General features: G+C 44.3%; 1 protein-coding gene across 7 annotated transcripts in view; it reads left to right on the forward strand.

The window, feature by feature from the left end:
• Tmem260 (transmembrane protein 260) overlaps window positions 1–24,808 on the forward strand; it is a 114,061-nt gene that overhangs the window by 46,108 nt on the left and 43,145 nt on the right. For 3 of the 7 annotated variants that reach the window (XM_030247753.1, XM_006518838.4, XM_030247754.1), the window contains 6 exons: window positions 4,062–4,233; window positions 7,777–7,925; window positions 13,015–13,191; window positions 14,913–14,966; window positions 16,805–16,895; window positions 19,673–23,001. In XM_030247753.1, coding sequence (XP_030103613.1) covers window positions 4,062–4,233; window positions 7,777–7,925; window positions 13,015–13,191; window positions 14,913–14,966; window positions 16,805–16,895; window positions 19,673–19,927 — 898 coding nt within the window. In that variant the 3' untranslated portion in view covers window positions 19,928–23,001. Of the gene's footprint in view, window positions 1–4,061; window positions 4,234–7,776; window positions 7,926–13,014; window positions 13,192–14,912; window positions 14,967–16,804; window positions 16,896–19,672; window positions 23,002–24,808 lie in introns of those variants that run through there. The other 4 variants (NM_001310584.1, NM_172600.4, XR_003950840.1 and 1 more) reach the window with 3 other exon arrangements.

The raw sequence follows: 24,808 nt of genomic DNA on the forward strand, positions 1-24,808 counted from the left end.
TGCTTGGCATTTATCTACATTAGGAGCTTGAAAGCCATGCTTCCATGCTTTCCTGGATCTGAGGGCTGTTGATGAAAGAGCTGGTGTTAGCCTTGTGCTTCCACCTGTGTGGGGGAGTTGGTGTGTTCCCTTCACAGCTTTTGTTATTGTTTCTTTGCTCCGAGTTTTGACATGTGTGTTCTTGAGAGTGTCTTCTGTGGTCATGTGCATATGGGTTTTAGGTGCTCCTTGTGTTTGAATGCCCACTTCTTTCCCTAACTTTAGGCAATGTCCTGCTACCATGGCGTCCAAGGTTTCTGTGCCTTCAGTGTTTCTTACTTCTTCCTCTTCCTTCTCCTCGCCAGTGGGTTCTTGGATATGGCATTTTGATTGTATTCCTGGGTTCCTGGATAATGTAGTCATGCCTGCTTATTTTTTTCCTTATTGGCATTTGAATGTTGTAGTTCATCAACCTTGACCTCCATCTCCCATGGTCCTTCTTTGGCTTGGGCAAATCTACTAGTGATGTTTTCCACCATGCTTTTACTTGATTCATTGAGGGTTTCTCTTCCAACCTTTCTTCTTCTTTCCTTCCCCCACCTCCGAAATCTCAGTTTTTCTTCCATGTTGCTCATTTTCTCATCCTTGTTGCTTACCTGTCCTCTGGGCTGCTGACTTCCCTCTCTAGTTCATTCTTCTGCTTCTTGGTATCTTCTTGTCTCATCACTGTTGCCAGAACACTTCTGAAATCTTTACCTGGCATCCCACCTATCTCAGTATCTCGGAGGTTAGTGGTGGAGGGGTTATGATAGTCTGTGGGTCTGTGTTGTTTCTTGAATTTCTGCGAGGAATTTATGTAGCTATTGGTTCTGGGTTTGGGGGGAGGATCCCATTGAGAAGTTGAACTCTTCCAGTGAAGAGCAACAAACTGCGGTAGCAGCAATATCATCAAAACATTGAAAATTTAAATACATTTAAAAGCGCTAAGTCCGCTACAGCATTGCCAGTGGCCACAGACCTGAAGAGGACAAAACCGTGGCCAATGGGCAGTAAAGTGAGCAAGTATTTAGAATGAGTGTGAAATTGGTAAAGGAAGGAAACCAAGATGAGAGAAAAGAGGTGGGTGCGAGATCAGAACGATAAAGGAGGAAGAAGGGAATGCGTGGGGAGCACGCACGCTGCTAGCAGCAAAGGGTCCTGTGTCATAAAGAGGCTCAGGACAGAAGCTAGGCAGAGACGTGAGAGGATGCTTTAAAAGCTCCTGATACCAACAGAGGGAAGGAAGAGGGCGGAGATTAAAAAATAAACTCAAAAAATGTGTTGTTGCCCGTGGAAAAACATGTAAACAAAAGAATATGGATCTTTAAAGGGGATAACAAATAGAACCCTGATTTTAAACCATTCTTTAGAAAGGTTTAGTTATATTGTATCTTGTTTCCCTTTGTGAGGTGGGAGGTGGCATGCAGGTGCCACAGCCAGGTTAGAGGACAACTTGAAGGGGCTGGTTCTTTCCCTCCATCATTTCTTAGGGGACCAGGGGTCAGACTCAGGTGGTCAGGCTTGGCAGCAAGCCCTTTACCTTCTGTGCCATCTCACCAACCCATTAAAAATATTCGAAACTTCTTAAAATACAGTCAAAACCTACTAAGTGTAGGAATAGAAAGAACCCCATGGCGGGGTGGGTGTTACATCAGTCTGTTTTGGGGTGTCCTCGAGAGCTGGAGACTCCTACTTATGCACAGGAGCAGAGTGGTTTAAACTTACAGACCCTGTGTTTCTTTACTCATGCTGTTGAGGAGTCTGCATTGAACAAGGGTCCAGTGTCCACAAGAGCTGTCTTCACAGCAGCCATCTTCCTTCTTTATGTGTCAGGGCCCTCTGCTGGCCACACTTGGCTTTGCAGTCCGTGTGCTGGGAGGGTCTCTCACCCTGAGACTCCCCAGATCAAGCTTCCTGGAAGTGTCTCCCATGTGTCTTGGCAGTGTGGGCTGTGGCCACAGCGCTGACAGGAGCACGGGCAGAGGCCTGCCTTCATACATTCACAGTCTTCTCAGTGTGTCTCCCTGTTGAGGGTTACAGCTGTATCATGTACATCCCTGGAACCTCAGAGTTCCCGGGCTCCACAGCAATGGACAGAGATTGGTAGCTCCAGATTTTAACACCTCCCCCCACCACACACACACACACACACACACACACACACACACACACACACACACACACACAGCCTCAGACTTAGAGCTATCCAACTCCAGGGTAATTCTGTTGGAGAGTTCTATCCCTGACACAAGTTCCCTTACCCGCCCTCCCCCCAACTTTTCTCTCCACCCTCTCCAATGTCATTTCCCAGCCTGAGCCTCCTGTCACTTACCCTGTCTTCCGTGTCTGTCCTTCCACTCTCCACAACTGTCTCTCCAACCTTCCTTCACCTACAGTCTGTGGCAGGCCAGATTAAGCCTCCTGGCCTATGGATGCTCCGTGACCACTGCTCACAGGGTAGCTCAGATCTTTAAGAACAGACTCTGTCAAGACAATGGCCAGCCACACCCTTTGAGTCACACGATATAACAAAATGAGGCTTCTCTTCTCAGCTGGCCTGTTTGCTGGAGCAATTACTTGATTTGAGGCTCATGAGGGCTGTGGGCTTTCTAGAGGTTAGGCTGCCCAAGTTGTGCCCTGCGTACCCACAGAAGCGCCCTCTGAGCCGGCCCCACATCAGGCACCACAAGCCCTTTTCCACTTTATCACTTTCTCTGTTTTTCTCTTTGGGATAAGATCTTGTGAGATGAACTGTCCATCCCACCATGGTCCCAGGGAGACGTCTAAGCTGCATGTGTTCCCACCTTATCCAACCCAGTCTCAGTGTTACAACCATCCTCTGGTCTTTTAGGGGTGTCCAGTCTCAGCACTGTGATAACGCTGCACTGGCTGGGCGGTTTGTCCGTTTTGTTTGTTTGGTTTTTTTTTTTTTTTTTTTTTTGCCCCCAGAGAATGGAAGGAATTGCAACTTTCCTGATGACAAGATGTTAGTTATCATGAGCAAAGTAGGAAGCCATCATTGCTGTGTGGAATGCAAGCACAAGGGTGGCGCTCCATTCTAGAAGAGATCCTCTGTTTGTGATACCAATCTATTGATTGAACTTGGCCCCTCCTCAACCTGGCAGATGGATGGACAGAAAGACAAGGGATTACAGGGAATGCCATCAAGTGGTTTTGTTTTGTTACGTTTTGGTGCCTTTTCCTCTCCCGGCCTCTTCTTCCTTCATAGATTGTTCTGCAGACTCATCCCCTCTTTTTTTGACATCAGAAAGCCCACTTCATTCTTGAGCTTTGCTGCGGTAGTTAGCATTGGCATCGGCCGACAGCTGCCAGGCAGTAGACAGCTCAGCACACGCACCTGCACTTTCTTCTCAGTGGTCTCACCCCCGTGATGTCCTGACCCCCAGAGATCAGGAGTCAGGAAGCCTGAGGTGGGGAGATGTGGTGGGAAGGCACCACCCTGCACATGCCCTAGTCATGCAAATGTTATATAAATTCTTGTCAGAAGTCAGCAGAATTCCTCTTATTCTGACTAGGTCTCTAGAAAAAAAAATGGAATTAAGATGAAAGTGCCTTAGTTCTGTATAGTCAGAAACTACTCTTGTTAACTGAAATAGGATTACTTGGGGTGGACAATTACACTTGAGAACAGACTTGGCTTTTCATGGACATGATTATAAGTTGATAGAAGTCGTACAGCGGGCTCTGCCTTCTCCTCGAGTTTCTGTTAGCACCCTCTAAAGAAGCTGAGAGGATCCTGGGCGAGCATGGTGGTGCACGCCTTTCCTCAGGAAGCAGATGCAGGCAGCATGGTCCACAGAGCAAGTTCCAGGACAGCCAGAGCTATGTGGAGAAACCCTGTCCCAGACAGACAGACAGACAGACAGACAGACAGACAGACAGACCACTGAGCTCAAAATCTGTTCTGCTTAACTGTGTGCCTTCTCAGAGCCAAGTGAGAAAATCTGAAACACTGTACACATATGGAGGGAGAGGAAAACATAGACTTATGTTTTAATTAGCTGAAAAATCTTTTTATTCAGCATTTGTGACCAAAGAACCAATAACGTGATTGATCAGTTTGCACGAAATCTTCTGGACTCCATGCCTCAGGATGCCATCATCCTACTCAGAGGAGACCTGCCTGGAAACGCTCTCCGTTACTTGCATTACTGCGAGGGCTTGAGACCAGATGTTTCACTGGTGGATCAAGAAGTAAGTATATGAGAGATGTCCTCAGCACACGGCAACTTTTAACCACATCGTTCTTGGAGGCATATGCCTGTGGCTTGAGTCTGGACAAACAGTATGATCCCATGTAGATAAACAGATAAGCACTTTTTTAAAAATATGGTTGGGTATGCTTTTCATAATCATTCTTTTCTGTGGGTTTCTGTGGAGAAAGGAAGTTGATGTTTGCTTTTAGCAGGGTCTCACAGTATAGACCAAGGTAGCCTGGAGTCCACCATAGTCCCCTTGGTTTCACATGTGCTAGGATTCCCAATGTACCACCAACCATACACTCTGAGAGTGGATATATCATAGTTCTGTTTACTTTGGGTTGACTTATAATTTGTTTCTTCCTCATTTAAATGGTTTTATCAATGTTTCCTTCACCTTAGAGTCAAGGAATAGTGGTTACAAGACCTGCTGGATTGTTATGTTTAGCCAGTTCACCAAGCAAAAAACATTGCACCTGGCCTACCTATGAAAAATAAATTAGTTGAAAAAATTTTAAAAACGTGTGCAAATAAACATTTCACTTAAAATTATAAATTATTAGTTATAATACTGCTATAGATTGATTCTATGACAGAATCATCTTTGGAGGTGACTTGTAAAATCTCATGTCTAGAGCTGAATAGATGATGGCTCAGCTGTGAAGTCCACTACTGGCTGCTCTTCCAAAGGACTCAGGTTGGATTCCCAGCACCCATGTGGCGGCTCACAACCATCTAATGCAATACCTGCTTCTGGCTTCTGTAAGCACCAGGCATGTACATGAAACAGACATGCATGCAGACAAAACACATGTATACATGATATTAAATTTTAAAAAGTAATTACTTTTTTTAAGTGCTATTAAAACAGCTTTCCTGGACTGGAAATGTAGCCGCACCATATATGGGTAAGGAGGTGGCTCCCATGATCCCAGCACTCAGGAGAATCTGAAGTTAAAGGTCGTCTTTAGCTACTCAGGAGGTCAAGGCCAGCCTCATGTACACAAGACTCTGTCTCAAGAGCAACGCATTATAAAACAGAGCAAGTATCCAAAACTGAAAAACTATACTTAATTTTAAGATTGATTATTTTAATCTTAAATGCCAAAAAGAGAGCAAATCCAGTGTTTCGAGTCGTCCCTAGGGAAAAGAGAGACCCTGGATCGTGAAGAATAATGTGACTGATCCTGGTGAGTGGGACATCCGGCTCACTTCCTAAAGGGTGGGAGCCTCAAGAAACTAGGTTTGCAGATGCCCTGTGTGGGGATTTTGCACATTGTGTGTATAAGCAGTTTGTGAGCAGTGTGTAAGCTGTACAGACTGATTGCCAGCTCAGCTTCTCAGAATTAGATGCTGTGACTTGGTGGGCACCACAGTTGTAAGCCCCGTTTGAAGCAGCAGCTACTGTGGTTTCGAACATGGATCTCAAAGAATCTTACAGTCAGATTCAGAACCTCATTCTGTCACCTCCCGGATGTGTGGTGGGACCGATGATTCTCCCTCTGGGAACTTCTGTTTGCTTAGTCACAGATGCAAAGATGCTTTTGAGTACTTGAAACGGAATGCCTAACCAAGAGCAGGTTAAAGTGTGGCATAAACTTTGATGTCACAAGGTGATGCAGAGAGGTGGTTTCAGGACTGATGATGCAAACCGTGTAATGATGTCAGAGGTGTTATATTTTGCTTTCTGTCACCGTGATAAAACACTGACTAAAACCAACTCGGCAAAGGATTTGTTTCATTCATATGTTTTGGTCCCATCACATTGAGGGAGGCAGGAACCAGAAGCTGAGACCACAGAGGAACACAGCTTACTGGCTTACTCTGTGGCTTCTTTTACCACCTAGGGCCACCTGCCCAGGAGTGGTACCACCCACAGTGGGTTGGCCCCTCCCGCGTCAATTGTTAATCAAGAAAATGTACCACAGATGAGTTCAGTGGCTGCCTGAAGGAAGGAGTTTCTCCTCTGAGGTCCCCTCCTCCCAAGTGAGTCTGGTTCGTGTCCAGTGGTCAGAAATTAACCAGCACAGATGCCTAGTTCCAAACCTTACATCCTCAAACAAGGCACGATGCTTCTTGCCCTGCTGGCGTAGCTCTTGGTTGGGAGTAACATGCTTTTCAGAGCTCCTGCAGACTCCAGCAATTCTTATGCCCATTCCTGACACATTCACTAGCTAAGGTGAGTCACTGCGCCTGAGCACATTGCTGCCTGAGAGAATAGGTCACAATCAGGAGTATGTTACAAAAAAGCAGGTTGCAGCTATTGAATGGACCCTCAGTGATTTCTGACAGAACTAAAGTAAGGTGATTATGAGAATTACCTGCAGTATATTAAGTTCATAACATGCTGCTAACTGATGTGAGGAACGCCAAGCATTGAAACCACTGGGTACTGAAAGCTGTGAGCTGTACAATATATGCATTTAAAATTAACATCATTTGTTAAGTAAATGACTTATTCAGGGTAAGTAAAACATGAGCACTGTTGCTTAAATGATCATATTCAAAATGTAAGTAGGAGTCTTTTCTATGAAAATACAGAATTAAGTATAAAATTAATAAAAGTGATAAGACATGTGAATCTAGGTGTGGTGGCACATGCCTCAAAGTACTCAGGATCTAGAAGCTCAAGAGTTTGAAGCCATCTGGGTATGGTGGTGCAGGCCTCTGATCCCAGCATTTGGGAGGCAGAGGCAGACAGATTTCTGTGAGTTCAAGACCAACTTGGTTTAAAGAGAGAGTTCTAAACCAGCCAAGGTGACATAGTGAGGCCCTGTCTCAAACAAAACAGAACAAAACAAAATGGCTAGCCTATGCTACATAACAAGACCCTGTCTCAAAAATAAAAACAAAAGATGTATAAGGGTGTGTGGTTAATTGGGGACTACTAATAAATTCAGGTTATATAGCCAAAAAGGTTTTCAGCTTTGAGGCCTAGGTTTAATTAGGATTGAGCTTCTGAAGGACAGAGTTATGTGTCTTATCCATTGTAAGTGACCAGCACCAGACAAGAGTGTAGTAGTGACACACTTGTGTACTTTGTCTATCCATCGAAGACATCTCAACCACAACTAAAACAAGTGGAGCACTGTTGTGTGCTACACAGTGTGCTAGGTGCAGAGATAACAGGATACCGTCTCTTCCCCTGGGGGCTCAGGCTAGTGAGGAGTAGGCCTAGAAGTATACCAGAGACAGGTACAGGGGCAGAGACACGGGAGGGCTTCTGAGGGCTGTGTCTGCACTGGTTCTGAAGATCAAGTTCAGCTCTCTAGGTCTAAGACTGGGGACCACCATCTGGGAGTTGGCAAGTCCGTGGAGAGGTTCTGATGACGGTCGTTGGTAGTGGTCATCTCCTAAGACATGAAGCTGCCATACTCCTCAGTTTGCCATACTCCCCAGGTTGCCCGAATGGGTATTTATCTCATCCCAAGCTTTTAACAAGTGTATCCACATTTTAGAACCTTCCCGTGGCTGCTGGTGAACCCGAGTCTTTGCAGCATGCGCTGAGGTGTGGCTCCCTGTGTGATCTCTCCGACAGATGATGACCTATGAGTGGTACTTACCCAAGATGGCGAGGCATTTGCCAGGAGTGCACTTTCCTGGGGACCGGTGGAACCCTGTGGAAGGAGTGTTACCCAGTGGGATGGTCACATTCAACCTCTATCACTTTCTTGAAATGAATAAGCAGTAAGCATTCTGTTCATATAATAGCTTTTCTCAACTCTGAAGCTTTGCTAAAATTGTTTCTGAAGCAGCTGTGTGCCTCATCCACAAGACCAATTTTCTACCTATTTCCCTGCCACCAGTGAGATTATCTTTGTAATTAAATTGAATATCTGTGCATAAATGAGGCCAGGCAGAAATAAATGGTATTGTTCTGGGTAAAAGAAAAATAAAGACAGATTAGCAAGAACAGCAAATAAGATCTTAGCACAATTCTGAGAAGTTGGAGATGTGCCTGTCTACTTGAGATCATTGTAGGTGAATTGCAAGCAATTACAGGTTCCTCCTGATCGGCACGGTGGCCCCTTTTAAGCGTAAAGCATTTTTTTTCCAGGAATAATCACTATATAACAATAGCTTAAGCATTTTTATAAAGGATAAAACATTTTTATAAATAAGAAAAACACCTCCAGTTTATGCGAGCTGAGGATAAAATTGAGGAAGCGTGAATTCTGTACTTGAGAACATAAAATGATTTGGAGGTGAGGTCAGGAATGTGCTGAGACCTGAGCATCGATTGCTTCTGTCTGAGATGCTTGGGACTGGCCAGGGCTTGAAAATGAAGTATTTATTTTATGTTCTTTTGTTTGTTTGTTGTCTTGTGAAGAGGACTTGAGAACATTTTTATAAATGCCATTGTCACGTTATCTCTTGGTAGAGACAGAGTAATGCAGTTTTCAGTATGCTGCTGAGCCAGTTCTCAGTGGCTCACAGAGTGATAGAGAGGGAGAAGACCCAAAAGTGCCATCACAGCAGCACCGGATCACTACACCCGAAAGTGAGAGCTAATGAGCCGTTAGCAGGCCCAGACTGACGCTTTTGTGAATTTTATTTAATTTAGCTTTAAGATAATTTCAGATATCTGCTCTGTTATAGTTCGAGTTAGGCCTGGCAATAAAAAGATAAGTGAGGCTCAGTTTCAAATCCAAGTGGACTATGTCTAGTAGCTGGCTGTATACAGTGATCTACTGTATACAGTGATGTAAATGGACCCAGCCACTAGCCAATGTGAAGCATGCCACGTGTGCCTACTGAATACATTATTTGACTACATCAGCTAGGCATTCTAGGAACACAGACAAGGACCATTAGTTTTGCCTGTGGGTGTTCCTTCAGCATTTGTGACAAAATGAGTTGGAGCTGGAGAGATGGCTCAGTGGTTAAGAGTGTTTGCTGCTCTTCCAGAGGACCTGAGTTCAGCTCCCCATTCCCAGTTTACAATGTCCTCTTCTGGTTCTGGATCCAAGGAATTCAACACCCTCTTCTGGCCCATGGGCACCCTTACACATAGGAACACACACACACAATATACAAAGAAAGGAAAGGAAAGGAAAGGAAAGGAAAGGAAAGGAAAGGAAAGGAAAGGAAAGGAAAGGAAAGGAAAGGAAAGGAAAGGAAAGGAAAGGAAAGGAAAGGAAAGGAAAGGAAAGGAAAGGAAAGGAAAGGAAAGGAAAGGAAAAAGGGTTCCAAGAACAATCTTATAGAAATATTTCATCTCCCTGGAAATGCTGTCAGTCAAGGACACTGCTCCTGTCATTTGATCACCTGGCTTTGAAGTTTCATTGTCCTTAGCATAAGTCACTTATTTACGTACACATGTCCAGGTGACAGAGAATATAATTGCACTTCTACCTCATGTCATAAACTTTTCTATGTAATCAGTAAAATGCATCATTTTGTAGCCTTGAGGCTTCTGTAAAATGGATAATTAACCATTTTTTATGTTTTTAAAATCGTTTCTATATTTTTGCTATTATGAAGATCATCATTCTGGGCCACAGCATTTTTAAATATTTTTGACTAACAGAGGTCCCAGGAACAGTATTGCCTGCTGTTACCTGATTTTAATGTTTTTAACATTTAAAATGTAGTGTGTGTTCATTCTGGGAATGGTTCATACTGGGGAAATATGGCTGGAACCATCAAACATTCAAAATGTTTCATAAAAGTGTAGTAGAGATACAAGCCCTATAGTACTGTGTTACTTGATATACTTTCTGACTTTTTACTATGCTAAAATTATGAGCCTGTTGTATCTAGTCTTTATGGAGGAGGTAGAATTTTAAATCATCGGGGTAAAGAGTACTAGTGTGTTAGAACACTGTTAGTAAAATATGTTCGACTGGAAGGATGGCTCGGTGGTTAAGAGCACTGGCTGCCCTTGCAGAAGACCTGGTTCAATTTCCCAGCACCCACATGGCAGCTCATAACTGTCTGTAGCTCCAATTCTAGGGGAGCTGGCACCTTCAGCCATACATGCAGGCAAAACACATAAAGTAAAAATAAATATTTAAAAAAAACTATGCTAATAGTAATTAGAATATAAACATCTCACTCAGACAAGAAATGATGGGTTCTGAAGACATGAACGGCTTAAGGGCACTTGCTAGGCCACCGTGTGATGTCTTCCTCGGCACATACTTTTAAGGAAGGAAGCTTATTTATTGATTACTGTTTTTTAAAAAGCATTCATTAAAATAGACTTTTAATGGACACAGATTTCTACGAGACCTGACATGTGTACACTGTGCGTGGCATCCCACAGTGAGGATACAGGATGGTCCAGCCCTGACATGTGTACACTGTGCATGGCATCCCACAGTGAGGATACAGGATGGTCCAGCCCTGACATGTGTACACTGTGCATGGCATCCCACAGTGAGGATGCAGGATGGTCCAGTGCAAATGTTCTTGTGCTGCTCTTGTACAGCAGCTGCTGTGTTCACAGCCCCACTTCGGCTACCAGTGCTCCGCTCCTCACTGTGGAGAATCCACGGTTTCCAGGGTGTCAGGGCGTAACCTAGAGTCCCTCGTGCTTCACTCAGTGTGGTGGTAGCCTGAAAACCATTCAGACTGTTGACTGATTGGTCCTGAAAGCCTGCCATCCCAGGAGGACGCTGAGGCAGGAAGATCATGGGTTCAGTACCAGTCTAGGCTACAGAGAGAGTTTAAAGCCAGCAGGAGTAGCTTTAACCTTGTCCCATAGTAAAAAGAGGGCTGGAGGCAAGGCTGGGTATAGAGTGCTCATGGTGACTCTTGACCCTCCGTGTGTGCTGGGGGTGGGGTGGAGCAAGAGTCCTTGAGTATGATAAAACCACAGGGACCAGACAGTTCACAGACTGTCCACAGCCACCATAGCCACCCAGTCCAGTGGCTTCTGGGTCTCTGGTCTCATAGACTCACAGGATAAAATTCACAGATAATGGAGAGGTTGAGTTTTGTTATAGGTAAGAGCTCGAGAGAGAGGAAGGAAGCGGAGGTGTGTGTAAGCAAGACCCAGGCAAGGGCTGCCCTGAGGGTCCTGCTCTAGGGATTGATATATTTTTATTAGATAGAGGCACTGTGTGGGGTGGCCGGGTCAGTCCAGTTCTCCCACCCACAAGGTGTTCACGGTACCTCTCCATCCTGGTGACTGAGCTGGAGTTCAGGACACACCTAAAGGGTCTGATCCCCCTCATAGCTTCCTGGACTCTGTGCTCATTAGATTGCAATACAAAAGGAGAAAGATTAGAATAAACCAGAGCACACACCAGTACCCTTAAACATTTTTGGTCCGTTTTTTCCTTTGGCCAGTAAAACCAAGGTCATTTTTTTTTTTGGCTTACTTTTGACCCCACATCCCTGCCTGATCCGTTTTCATCATTATCCAGAGTCTGTCCAAGTCCTAAGGAGTATAGTTTGCTCTTTGACCAATTGTGTAAACCCCACATGGAGCCAGAACTCCATGGCACAGTGAACTCGTAGCTCAGTCGCCCCAGTATTTTTCCAGTTCCATAGGGCGTACTTCCTTCGTACTTTGGGCCAGAAAGCTTTCATCTTCTGCCCCGCGCAGGCGCATCCTTTCTCCCTGAGACTCTTGTCTATATCAGGCATCAGGCTGAACTCATACTGCCCCTGGAACTCAGGGTTTGGGGTCCCTAACCAGCCACACTACCATCACCACACCGCTGCTAACCCCACAGCTTCCACGTAATTGCTCCCATGCCTAGGACAAGGAACCCCCATCCCCAGTCTTCCGCCCCGGACCCCTTTCTTACTCCTTGGGCTTGAAAACTGGGAGCTGCCTTTGGCCATCCCGCTAGCTTCAGTGTGGAAAGGGAGGGAGGATGGAGCCCTGCTGATTTGGATCTGGGTTCTTTCCTGGGTCTTCTCATCCGGGTCCTCAGCTGGCTGCTGCTGGCTTCCTCCCAGAGCCTAGCCGAGTGAGGCTGTAACTGTCTTTCCCAGAGTGACCTGTCCCTCTGGAGGGAGAGCTGCATGCCTGATGCCCGTGTAGCTTTCAGCAGCCCGAGAACACTAGGCAGATGAGAAGACAGCAAGTTAAATAACTTCTCTAAATCATAGAGGCAGAAAGGGATAAGGGGAAAATGTAAGATCTCCACTCCCATTGTCTCCTTTCAAAGTTACCCAAGCCTTTAACTTTCAAATCGGTCTCCCAATGAGGTGGTCCCTTTTCTCTTTTCTTTCTACTTAACAACCACAGATTGGAAGAAAGCTATTGTTTAAGCCATTTCTGTTTCTAACTTTCCGTAGGCTCTCAGGTTCCTAACAGTTATTCAAATCTGATTAATTTAATTCCAGCCAGTATTTATTATGTGTTAACCTCGTGCTGTGTGGCATTCAGAGTTAATGCGGGCGGGGGGGCCTATCCTCAGGACGCTTCCAGGCTTCTCGGGGAGACTTACAAATGCAAATAATACACACAGAAATGACAAGAAACCAGGAGTACAGTGGCTGCGGCCGACCAGGACCTATAACTCTACCTGTAAAATAAGAAGGGATATCAAAGAAAGCATTTGTTTGTATGTGACACACCCGTTCCTGGTGAGGGCAGGAAGACGGTTCTCATTGGTTCCAGTTTGCTCCTTCCTGTAGTGTTTTGTTTTGTTTTTACAGTAAATAAATTTCATGTGCTATATTTAAGAAAGATTTAAATAAACCAACATATTCACAAATGGTGTATAAATAACTCAGGCTTATGAACTCCAAAATGACCTTTTGTGAACTAAAGGAATATAACATTTAGAACTGTATGCTCTTCTGTTTTGGGTAGAAAAGAAACATTTGTTTGCATAGGAATTCATGAAGGCGACCCAACCTGGAAAAAGGACTATTCACTTTGGCCATGGGGATCTTGTGACAAATTGGTGCCTTCAAAGATTGTATTCAACCCAGAGGAGTGGATTGAACGCACAAGAGCCATCTATAACTGGACTGAGGCCTATGAAAGGTATGGGCGGCTGTTGTGTTTTACGTAGATGTCAGTTCTGTGTGTCTAAAAAGGAAAAAGGCTACATTCTGAGATACCCTTTTTTGTCGTTTTGGGTTTTTTGAGACAAATTCTTACAATGCAGGCTGACCTTGAACTCAGGACCCTCCTGCATCAGCCTCCCAAGTGCTGGGATGAAAGGCCCGTCCCACCACACTTGGCTCTTGAGATGCTTCTTAATTTTTTGGCTTTGTTTTTCAATCAATTAGTTTCTGCCAACAACAGATCAGAACGCATGAGCAGGAGGAGACCGTCTCTGTCCCCCTCCTGTCTGGGGAATCTGAGGGATGGTGAATGGGCTCCCTGAGTCTGATGCATGCCATCTTCTGCTTTCGGGCCATGACGCCGCATGGTCCAGCAGCCTGTACTGTATCACCCTACCCGTGGAAGGGACTCCTGTGCTGTGCTTAAGCCTTACGGGCGCTCTTCTGCCCATGACACTTGCCACAAGAGTGAACTTCCAGCACACAGACGAGTTTAGCGTGTGGCTCAGTGGTGCAGCACTTTTTTACTAGCATGCGCTCGGGATGGGTGATTCAGTCTCCAGCACAAGAGCGGAAAGACAGACAGACAGTTTCTGTAAGAAAGGCTGAATCCGAGAAGCTTTCCTGTGCCTGTCTGTCATCAACCTTGTTATACTGGTTAGGGCATTATTAATTTCTTCTTAAAACATTTTTACACAGGCTTGTTCTTACCTATGTGGAAAATAAGTCAAGTAAAATAAATTGCCCCCGTTATCTGATTTTTTAAATTATGCGTTATTGAGCCTCTTCTGCTCTTGCAGAAGACCCAGCTTTGGTTCCCAGCACCCACTTGTGGTGGCTTCATAACCACCTATAAGTCTAGCTCCAGCAAGCCAACATCTTCTTCTGCCTTCTACAGCCACCTGCACGCCTATGTACATACTCCCACACACAATTAAATATAAGTATTTTACATTACTGGATTATCTATATTAGATAGCCTATTGTTTATAGTTCAGGTGCAAGAAGAGCGATCACGTTAACAGGCTCTAGGAAAGGTTTGGAGCCGGTGAGAAACACCACCACAGTGCTGACCACAGCAGAGCTTGCTGACTCACCAGTATTCATCAGAGAAGCTGGAATATTACAGCTAGCTGGCTGTGGTGGCACATGCCTAAAGTCCCAGCACCCAGGAGGCAGAGTCACCAGGATCTGAGTTCAAGACCAATCTGATCTACATAGTGAGACCCTTTCTCAAAAAAATAAAAAAATTACATTTTCTTCAGATAGCCACGTGCACACACACACACACACACACACACACACACACACACACACACACACATTGTTCCTTAGCACCATTCTCTCTAAACAGATACTTGATAAGAAATTTTAACTATAATTTTTTAAAATTTTATTATACATTTTTATTATAAAACTCTGCCTAGCAGTTGTTTGGCTGGAATTCTTCAAGCAGCCCATAGCCCAGCAGGGGTTAAGTGAAGCCCTGTGCCTCAGGAACAGCTGCCCACTGCCTGCAGCCTCTTCCCCTCTGTCCTCTGCCCCTTGAGGCAGCTACTAAAATGCAAAGCTTTGGTGTGGCTATCATCAATGCATCCAGAGCCAGCCTCTTCTAGTGCTTATAACACTATAAAGCAGGCATTGTGTGTCATGCTGTAATGTAAGCGACGAAGGAAACTGTTTTTCTTTTAACTACAGATTTGGTCCATCTTCTTGGGAATCGGTGGCCAATGAGGAGATGTGGCAAGCAAGGTGAGTGATCTACATTTTATTATTTGCAGCCTGTTTTTTAATATGTGAAGGAATAGCCCATGGTACTTTTTGTTCTGGGACTGTGGATGAGTGGGAATAAAAATAACTTCAGAACAGCTATTTGGTTCAAGACATTGTATTACTATGCATGTGTAATACATAGTAATATTAATAATCTTCATAATAACCTGTGAAGCTCTGTTATCTCCATTTTATAAAAGAGCGAGGCAGACAGATTTCCAAGGGCCCGTAATGACAGTGATGGAGTCCAGAGCTCAGTGTAACCCCGAGGCATCCTGACTCCTGGGCTCTGTTCTGTAATTAGGCAATACAGCCATGGCTCCATTCGTGCTATGCCAGTTTGTCATTAACACACTCAGCTAATGCTTACAGAGGCCAGGCGGTGTGCCAGGCCAGAAGCTACACAGGACGGTGACAGTCCCTGCCCTCATGGAGCACAGTTTGTCACAGCAGACTACATGAAAAGACATCACCCGCTACTCACAGAGACTGCTCACAGAGAGAGGCACGCTGTTCCAGATGGATCACTTCTTGGTGGCACTGCTGCTTTTTCTTGGTCTCTGTCATTATTTTTGAATAATCAACCAACAGGAGCCGGCAAGATGGCTTCGAGGGTAAAGGCACTTGCTGCCAAGCCCAGTGACTTGAGTTGATCCTTGGAACCCACAGGTTCCATAAATTGTCCTCTAGTTACCATATTTAAGATACAGCTTGCAGACTCACACAGATGCAAAATAAATAAATGTAAAAAAATTAAAGTAAAATAAAACCAACACAAATCAAACTTTGGCCATTCATGCAAAACTCCTAGGCAATATAGAACAGGGTCTCTCACACATATGGAGTTCTTCCTTCTGCAAAAATATGTTGATGCCCAATCTATGCCAGAGATTATGTTCTGAGGATAGAGTTAGGATATAAATCATATATATATATATATATATGGATTTATTAAGAATTGCCAAGAAATATAGCTCCTTGGACAAGCAAGATGGCTCAACAGGTAAAGGTGCACTTGGCTCCAAATGTGTCAGCCTGAGTTCAAACCTCACTACTACATGGTAGCCAGAGAAAACTGATTCCTGCAAGTTGTCCTATGACTTCTACATTGTAGCATGTATAGCCCTGTGCCCCGCCCCCACACACACCCAAAATAAATAAATAAGAAAAAAAAAGTAATAAAAATCTTTTTAAAGAAAGAAACATAACTCCAATATAAAGATTGCAAAATATCTGTAGTGTAATTTGTATCAGAGAGCTTTTTGAAAAAGTTAGAAAGTGGCATAAAGTTGCCAGTCTAGTTACAGGGGCAAACAGATGCACTGAGGATCTGATCAAAAATTCTCTGCACAGTTGTTCATTGTGATTGAATCTGGGAAAGCAGAGTGACTTCATGTGAAAGAGGGAAGCAGGACACTACCTGCGCAGGCGCTGATTTAACTGGTGTGCCGAATACCATTTGGATGTTTGGGTGCTCAGAATGTCTACCCAGTTTTTTATAGAACTGGTTGCCCATGACATAGCTGCCACCGGTGACAGGTACCTTCAGGGATGTACTGGCAAGCCCAGCAATGCTCCCTGTCTCAGACTGCTCTTCCATAACAGCAACGGGCACCTTCAGGGAACCACACAGTGATGAGCCTTTTCCCAAAACATTTTAGTGTTGAGCATGAGTGCCGCTGTGTCCTAGGGGGCTTTTGGATCCTGTTGGTTCAGAGTAAATTTCCATGAACATGAGAGAATGAAGAATGCACACACAAAAATTTGTCCATTCCCCATCTTGATGTTTCTAATGAGGGTTCTTCCTCCACCCACAGAATGAAGACTCCATTCTTCATCTTCAGTCTGGCAGAGTCTGCTGCAGTTCCTGCAGATGTGAAAGCACAACTCTACACGCATGCATATAAAGTATGTTTCAGTTTTGTTGCAGGGCATCAACTGGGAGGTGGAAGCGCCTGGGGCGGAGACAGGGCATGCAATGGAATCTTTTACCCTCTCATGCCCAGGTTGTCTTGAGCATTAGCAGTACACATGGGGAGAGCATTCAGTTGTGTCACAAACAGTGTTGAAGCTAAGGGTCATGGTAAGTAGAATGACACCCTCCCCCACAGTGCCTGGCCCACTGCCTTCTGTGGCAAAGGGCACGTGTGGTTGAGTTAAAGGACCTGAGATCAGGCTTGGATTAGCCCATTTGGTTCACTATGATCATAGGAGCCTTCCAAAAGAGAAACCAGGAGAGGTTTGGAAGTGGTATCCAGGAGCCATGGCGGCGAAGGGAAGACTCTGAGTTACAGGTGCAGAAGGGTCTGGAAACTGGAAAGGGAAGGAATAGATTCTCCAGCGCTCCAGAAGCAGTAAAGCCCTACTGATGGACGCCTCAGCCTCTCATCTCAGGTGCAGGACAGTGAACCTGTGATTTCTAGGCAAGCGTCTGTCACTCTTTGTTGCAGCACCAGGAGGAAGCTTGCATAATGGCTTTACTAGACCAAGCTCTGCCATGTCACCCTCAATGCTAACCTGACATTGGCTACACATGAAATGATAGGAGTCCTGGGGACAGATAAGCTATAGAAAGAGTTTTGACTTCTGACTAGCCTCGGGAAGCCCATCACACCTTTAGAAGACATCGCTACACCCTCCTCAGAAAGGAGGAGAGGCTCGCAGTAGCACTGTTTTGACAAAGCTCTGGTTTCCTATATGGTCTTTAGCATTGGCCTGAGATAGTCTGATAGTGTTAGCACTGGCACTACTAAGAAGTCAGCCAGTTTGCCATGTGGAAGCATACATCCAGGTAAGGGCCCGTGCACACCGAGCTTAGCCCTGTGTGTATGAGCAGCCAAGTTTCCCCTTTCTGGGCTCCATGGTTCCATCAGCCAGTACCCTTGCTTGCTGCTGGGTTAAAGCAGCATGGTGTCCAGCCTGTGAGTCACTTTGCTCCTAGGTTTTGAACATTAACTCACTTTTATTCGTTCTTTACTCACGGCATTTGTTGAGCACCTAGGCAACACTGCACAGTGCATTAGAAACAGTGTTGTCCCTGCGATCACAAAGGCAGCAGGCTCCAGAAAGGATGCTGAGCATGGTCTACCCTTCCCTCACAGATGATACTTACATGTGCTGACAGAGGTGCTGTGGGACAGAGATGCATGAGCCTGAGTGCTGGGAAGAGATGTCACGAGGTGCCATGCTGGAATATCAGGGTGCGCTAGCCAAGTAGATGGTAGATCAAGAAAGGGAAGGAGGGAGGGTGGGCCATAAGGAGGTAACTACAGGGGCAAAGGCAGAGCCCTCCAGGGTACCCCACTCAGGGACAGTGAGGGATTCAGTTTTTAAAGGCAGCCTATAGAGTTCTGTCTGGCAGCCAAGAGGGTCAGAGTCTAGGCCCACTCCAGCCTAAATGTCAACTGTGAGTCGTCAGTGTGCAGGAATAAAGGAAACTGTTCTGAAAGGAGCTGCGAGACTGACAGGGTTATTACATCTCCAAAGGGCAGTCACAGGCTGGGGGCTCTTGACAAGAACACTCTCTTACAGTAGACACGTATCTGGCTGCTTTGAAGGAGATAAGGAAGAAGACGATCTAATTGGTCCATTTCGACTATATGATATTGTGAACATAGCCCTAGTCAAAAGACCACTGCTCTGGTCTATCCTGAGTCTAAGGAACACTCCTAGTTACCCAGTGCTAGCTTCACAGTGAAATTCCTAAGGAAGGAGGCATCTTGTTCTATTTTACTAACTAGTCTCTACTTAACCCCTTGTAAAATGTTAATACATTCCCCCTGGGAAATTCAGTATCAAAAATTCTAGACCACTGGTGGGATGGCTCAGCTGCCAAACCTGATGAGCAGAGTCTAGTCCTCAGAACCTAAATAGTTGAAAGATAGAACTCACTCCCCAGAGCTGTCCTCTGAACTCCATATGTGCACTGTGGTGCTCCCGTGGTACTCCTGTGCCCATGTGGCTTCGTGAGCACACACACAATTTTTTCTTTAATTTATTATTAAATTATTACTGCTTCTCCTGTCTCTGCAGTTGGGAAATCCAAAATTCTGAGTTTCTATGGGCAAGGTTTTGGTTGTTAAGATGGGAAGTTGTAGGGTGCTTTGAAGACTTTTAGAATTGCCCTTTTAGGGAACTCTTGATTCTGTTGTGCCAGGAACACTTGATAACAATGGGATTGTTCGGATTGTATTGTTGCTAAGGCTGCTATTGTTTCTTGTAGAGAGAAATCCATGTCAATAATTTGAAACAGAAGTTTAATTCTGCCAAGCTCTTTTTTCTACACTATCTACTAAAGAAAGCTGCGTTTTTCCCCCCAGCAGCTAAATTTGGAGGTTTAGCCACTCGGCCTGTTGAGTAAATAGCTTTCCTCCAGTTAGAACTAAATCCTTTCCCAGAACATCTTTCTGGAGGAAGAGCGCTTTGTCCTGACACAGTGTGTCTCGGGGTCCTGCAGCATCCGAAGCCCCAGAAGCAGTTTCAGATGGGGCACATTTGCCTCCTGCGACTGCAGTAATTACGTAGCATCCCTGCATTTTCTGCATGGCCTGGCAATGATTAGATTTTTACTGTAGGCTGCTTGGATTTTTTTTTCCTTGTGTTATTAATTCTTCTCTATTTTCTGGTGTTGAAATGAGGAAATTCACCAAGATAACAATGGAATCCCAACATTTGCTGTCTTCTAGCTTTATAAGGAGATTGTGTACTTGCAAGAGGAACACCCAGTGAATTGGCACAAGAACTATGCCATTGCCTGTGAGCGCATGTTACGCCTTCCAGGGACCGGCATAGACCCTGAAGTCCTGCTGTCTGAAGCCATCAGACATTTTCATCTCTACACTCAGAAAGCACAAAATGATCCACAGCGAGCAGACATTATAGCTGCTCTCAAGCATCTAAGAAGAGAACTGCAAAGTCTAAGAAATATAAAAAAGGTCTGAGCCAGCAAAGTGTGGTAGCCCTGCTTACCGCTCTGCTCCCAAAGTTTCTGAAGTCCAAGAATTTTTCCTTCAAGTACAGAAGCTGCATCAAAAAAGTAGAAATCTCATTTATCTCCTGGATATCAGTGTCACGTGCAGCAGAAACGAGCTAATGGCTGAAATGCAGGCCTTATGCAAAATCCTGTTTATCTCACGTTGCCAAATTAGCATTTCCATGAGAAGCATGCAAAAACATCTGTAGTCCTCAGAGCAACTGACTGTAGGTTCTAGCTGAGAAGGAACTGTCTCCACAGACATTGGAGACATGTCTCCATGCTTATTGGGATCCAAGGGTAAATTCTTAAGAAATATTGCAGACCAAAGTCATTTTCTATTTCCTGCAAGTGAGATAGTTTCTGAAAAACAATTCTTGTTATATACCTCATTACAATTCCTTTTTCCCTTGTTAACTATAACTATTTTAGTCTTAAGTTTTATACTATATACCAAGTACCTGGTTTTTTATTTTTAACTTTGAGTTTTATCATCTTAGTTCTGCAGCCCATGAAAAGGAAAGCTAACTTCAAGTTCTCTCATTTCTGTTGCAGAAATGGGCAAATTAAAAGGGCATTTTATATGTCCTTAATTAATTTCATATTTATGTTGTCCTTCTCTTTGGATTCACAGATCTAGACCTAGTAATTAGGAAGTAGCTGCCCAGATGAACAAAGGGGCATGGGCGAGAGTGGGGGTGAGGACGTCGTTCAATAAATTCATTTCTGTTTCAGGCATCTTTTATACATATTACTAAAGAGAACGTAGCAAGAAATGCAGATAATAATAGCTCTTTATTTTATTATGACAGTTAATTAATAGCAACCTGTTTTAATGAATAAAGTCACTCAGAGTCCTTCAGCACTTCCTAAGTAGAGGCCAGAATCTGTAGGGATTCTTTGCCCCTGATTGTATAGCTCCTAGACTCCGAGCACTATATAGGCCCCTGTATAGAAATGCTCACTAATGAAGAGGGAGGGCTAGAAGCTTGTCTGCATTCAAAGATCACTGGTGAGTCATTCAGCAAGAAAAGGCCCCTTACCAGGAATAGTCACAGTTCCGTGGCATTGTACTAGCAAAAGGGTCTGATCAAAGGTCTCCCGTGGAGCTTGCATGGCTCCCTTTCATACCACGACCATAATTAAAACCACTAATTCTCTTTTAAAATGCTGCAGGATGCCATGTAGGCATCTGTCCGGAGTGTCCTTTGTGATGTCATAAGCGGTTAAGGACCAGTGCCGAGGGCTTTTGAGTGAAATGCCAGTCATGATGGTGCTTCAAGTCAAGGGTGCCTCTAAAAGCTTGACAGGGCCTTGACTGCACAATTCGAGCTGAATTTGCCCCTTGTCAGCTGCCAGTAAATAAATCTCAAAGGGGGGAAAGCTGAAGTTTCATTACCTGATCCGTGGGGCTTTGTTGGTTTTGGCATCACACAGGGGAAGCTCTTGCTCCTCCATTCTCTGGATTTGAAGATGTCCATTGGAGCCTGCAGTGCCTGGACAGGGTTCAGAGCGGAACCTTTTGAAGAGTGTCAATAGTTGTAACAGTTCAGCTGTTAGGAAGACAAATACATGGAGGGGCTCATTAATCCGCTTTTGGCTCTCGGTGCCTTTTGCCCTTTTATCACAGCCTTATTAGGCTCCTGCTCATCTTGAACCAGAAAAAACCGAATTGAAGTTGTTGAGTACTAATTGGCAAAGACTTTTAATCATGGGCCAAGAACTTTCACTGACTTGAAAGTAACTTCTCCGCAGGGAAGAGCCAGAAACCTGGTTCACCTTAAAACAAAAACCTGTTGGAGCTCAGGGCGGTGTGAGGCTGGGAGGAAGCACTGGGAAATTGTCTACGGTTCCAAAGAAATGATAGGAGGTTATATCCGCCTTTCCCTTTCCTGGGAGAGAAGGGCAGTAACATCCAAGCATTTCTTCAGAGAGCCTTTATTGGTTCAGAAAAACCAATTCTTGAGTGTGTTTGTTTCCGAACATCCTGTATGTGTGATTATTCATCTGAGACTCTATGTATACACACGGTATTTATTTAAAAGGAACAGTGTCTGTCTAGGCTCACAAGGAGCAGCCGAGGCCTCTTTGAGAACACCTTTTAAATGTGTATCAGCATGTAGTAGGCATGTCCGCTGCCGAGTGTGCTTTGCACATGAGTCGTATTAGCACATGGCATATAGTTTATCTGACATTTGTATAGCAGTGACATTAGACCTCTTTGACAAAGCAATAATGTATATAGCATGAGACAGATAAAATCACAACTATTTAAACTCCTTAAAACCATCGGTAAATGAAAAAATTTCCAATGGAAGTATTATTTAAGGATGGTTAGCCTTGGCTAACCTTCATGCCCAGTCAGCAACTTGGAAAAGTCTTTTCCTTTCTCCTGTGTGAAGCAAAAGTTGCTTTTCCTAACTTGCTATTGCTTTTCCTTGGCTGGAGCATAACAGCATAAAATCAGATAAAGGGCTCCCTTCAGTCCAGCCCCCGAGGCTGAGGAGGGCGTGAGGAGATGGCTTCTTATACAGGATTTGGCCAGCATCCTCCTCCGTGTCCCTGGTGTGCCATGGGTTGGCAGATCTACAGGAACCCCACAAAGCCAACTTCTGCCTGGAGGTTAGCCCGAGGAGGAAGTAGGAGCCGGCAGAGCTGTCTGTCTCTCCACACACTCCAGTGCCCTGCTGCCTGGACCCTAAGGCCAGCCCACTCCAGAGGGCACAGGACAAGGGCATTGTGGCTGCCATCATCACTAGCAAAGCACTGAGCACGTCCCACTTCTTACCCTTCTCTGGTTCCTGCTGTGGGAGCATGCGCAGTTCCTAGAGCTTAGTCCCTCTTGTTTTTAAAAAGAATGTTTTAAAAGTTACATGTTTTGTTCTGTTACTCAGATTGTAGCCAGAATAAAAGAAAATTAATTATAATGTATTCAAAAATGTGAAAGCTTACAATAGAGTTTGTAAATGTCACTTTGCTCATATTCTCAGTGTTTTCTGATGATGAAGCTCTGATGTTTAGCCATTAAGAGGTTTAATTAAAGCCAGGTTTGTTTGTTTTTTTTTTGGGGGGGGGGTCAAGTTATTATACTCTGCTGATAACTTGGTGTCATCAGATTAGGATATGAAGAGTAGGTTGTTATATTTACATACTAAAAGTTAAACATTGCGACTCCTTAATCACACTTCCCATTAATATCCATCAGCAGTTAAAATGAGTGCTTTTAATATTTGGGAAGAAAAAAAAAACACTTCAATTTCAAAGGTTAAAAAAAAAACGAATCCTATTACAGTAAATCCTTTTGTTCTATTTCTGATATAATTTTACAAATGCACTATCATAAGGTAATAAGATTCTGAACTACTTGAGTGCTATGGCTAGGTGAAGGGAGTAATTCCAGACCCCTGAGAGACTCACAACATTTTCACTTATCCCCAAGTTCTGTTGTGGATGCAAAACCATTCTTAAGCGTGCACGCCAAACAAGTGAGGTTTCCAAGGATGCTGGGAACATTAAAAGCCAGGCTCTTGGCACAGCCCTGCAGAGCAAACAAGGAGTGGAGGCTTAGCTGCGCCCGTGCTCAATGAAGACGTCAGTGCCAGGCCTCTCCAAAGGCCTGTTTGATTTGGATCAGCATGGGTGATATCTTTCAAAGCCCAGAGAGTAGTGTGATGGGCTTACCTGGTTGTAGGAAGCACGCTAACCTGGACGTATCGTGAAAAGGCTGTTGTTGTTTGTCTTGTTTTTTTTTTCAGCAAAAACAGAAGTAACTTCACCAACACAGCAAGGGTTAGAAAGATTAGCTCATGCTGTTAAAAAAATAAATGCTGGTTGATGGGAAGGGCAGACAGAGGTCCCCACACCAGGAACGTGAAGCCAGCAATTGTTGGCCTCGAAAGGGCAACTTTCTGGCAGGACCAATATGTTATGGGTTGAAAACTAACTCTCAATCATAGATATTTTGAAGAGACGTAAAGTTTTCAGCTGCTGAGATTGCTTCATTTTAAGATAACGGTCAAAAGACCAGCATGTAGATCAGGGGCTGTGCTCAGCTTGTAGCATCCAAACACTGGCTCTTTTGTCCGTGTGTCTTTACAGGAGGATATGGTAAGTCGTAAGTTCAGATGTAAAACAAACCAACAACAACAACAACGTCAGAGACCTAAGCCAAAGCTGGGAGCACATCCTCTCAGAACTATGTTATGTCTGGTGTAAGTCTTGTTAGAGGAAGGAAAGTACAGTAGACCAAATGTAATAGAGCCAAGCTCCCCTCACGGAGCCACAGCCCCAGCCCTGGAATCAAGTCTTTATGTTGATATAGACTGCATATTACACACTAAAAAAATAGACATTATGAATTTTGTCTTTTTTTATCAACATTATCATCTATTTAGAAGTGGTGCTTTTAAAGGGATTATTTTGTGAGGAATTATTTTTAAGGTGGAAAATTTAAATTTCCTTTACTAAATGAAATATTTATTCCCTTAAATGGCTGAACCACTGGAAGTAACTTTAATACTTGCAGTTGTGGCTTATCTGTGAAAGTGCTGAAAACTAGAGATCACACCGTTTGGAAAATCAGACCAGAATTCTCGGTCCTGGTGAATTGCCCACTACCCAGAACCTCAAGTATCCAAAAGACAAGAAGGCCCCATGACACTGTTGTTATACCAAGTCTTGAACCCCAAATCTACAAGAGTGGAAATGGTGAAGATTTTGAGGACCCAAATCCTCTTACCGTCAAGATCAGCTTTGAAAGTAAAAAGAAAGCATTATAAGATCGTTGCACTAACAATGGTACTTTAAAAAATTAATACACAAAACCAGGTACCCTTTGAAGTTGCTGTAG

The sequence above is a fragment of the Mus musculus genome, chromosome 14 (assembly GCF_000001635.26).
Source record: "Mus musculus strain C57BL/6J chromosome 14, GRCm38.p6 C57BL/6J".
In the NCBI taxonomy this organism is placed as follows: domain Eukaryota; kingdom Metazoa; phylum Chordata; class Mammalia; order Rodentia; family Muridae; genus Mus; species Mus musculus.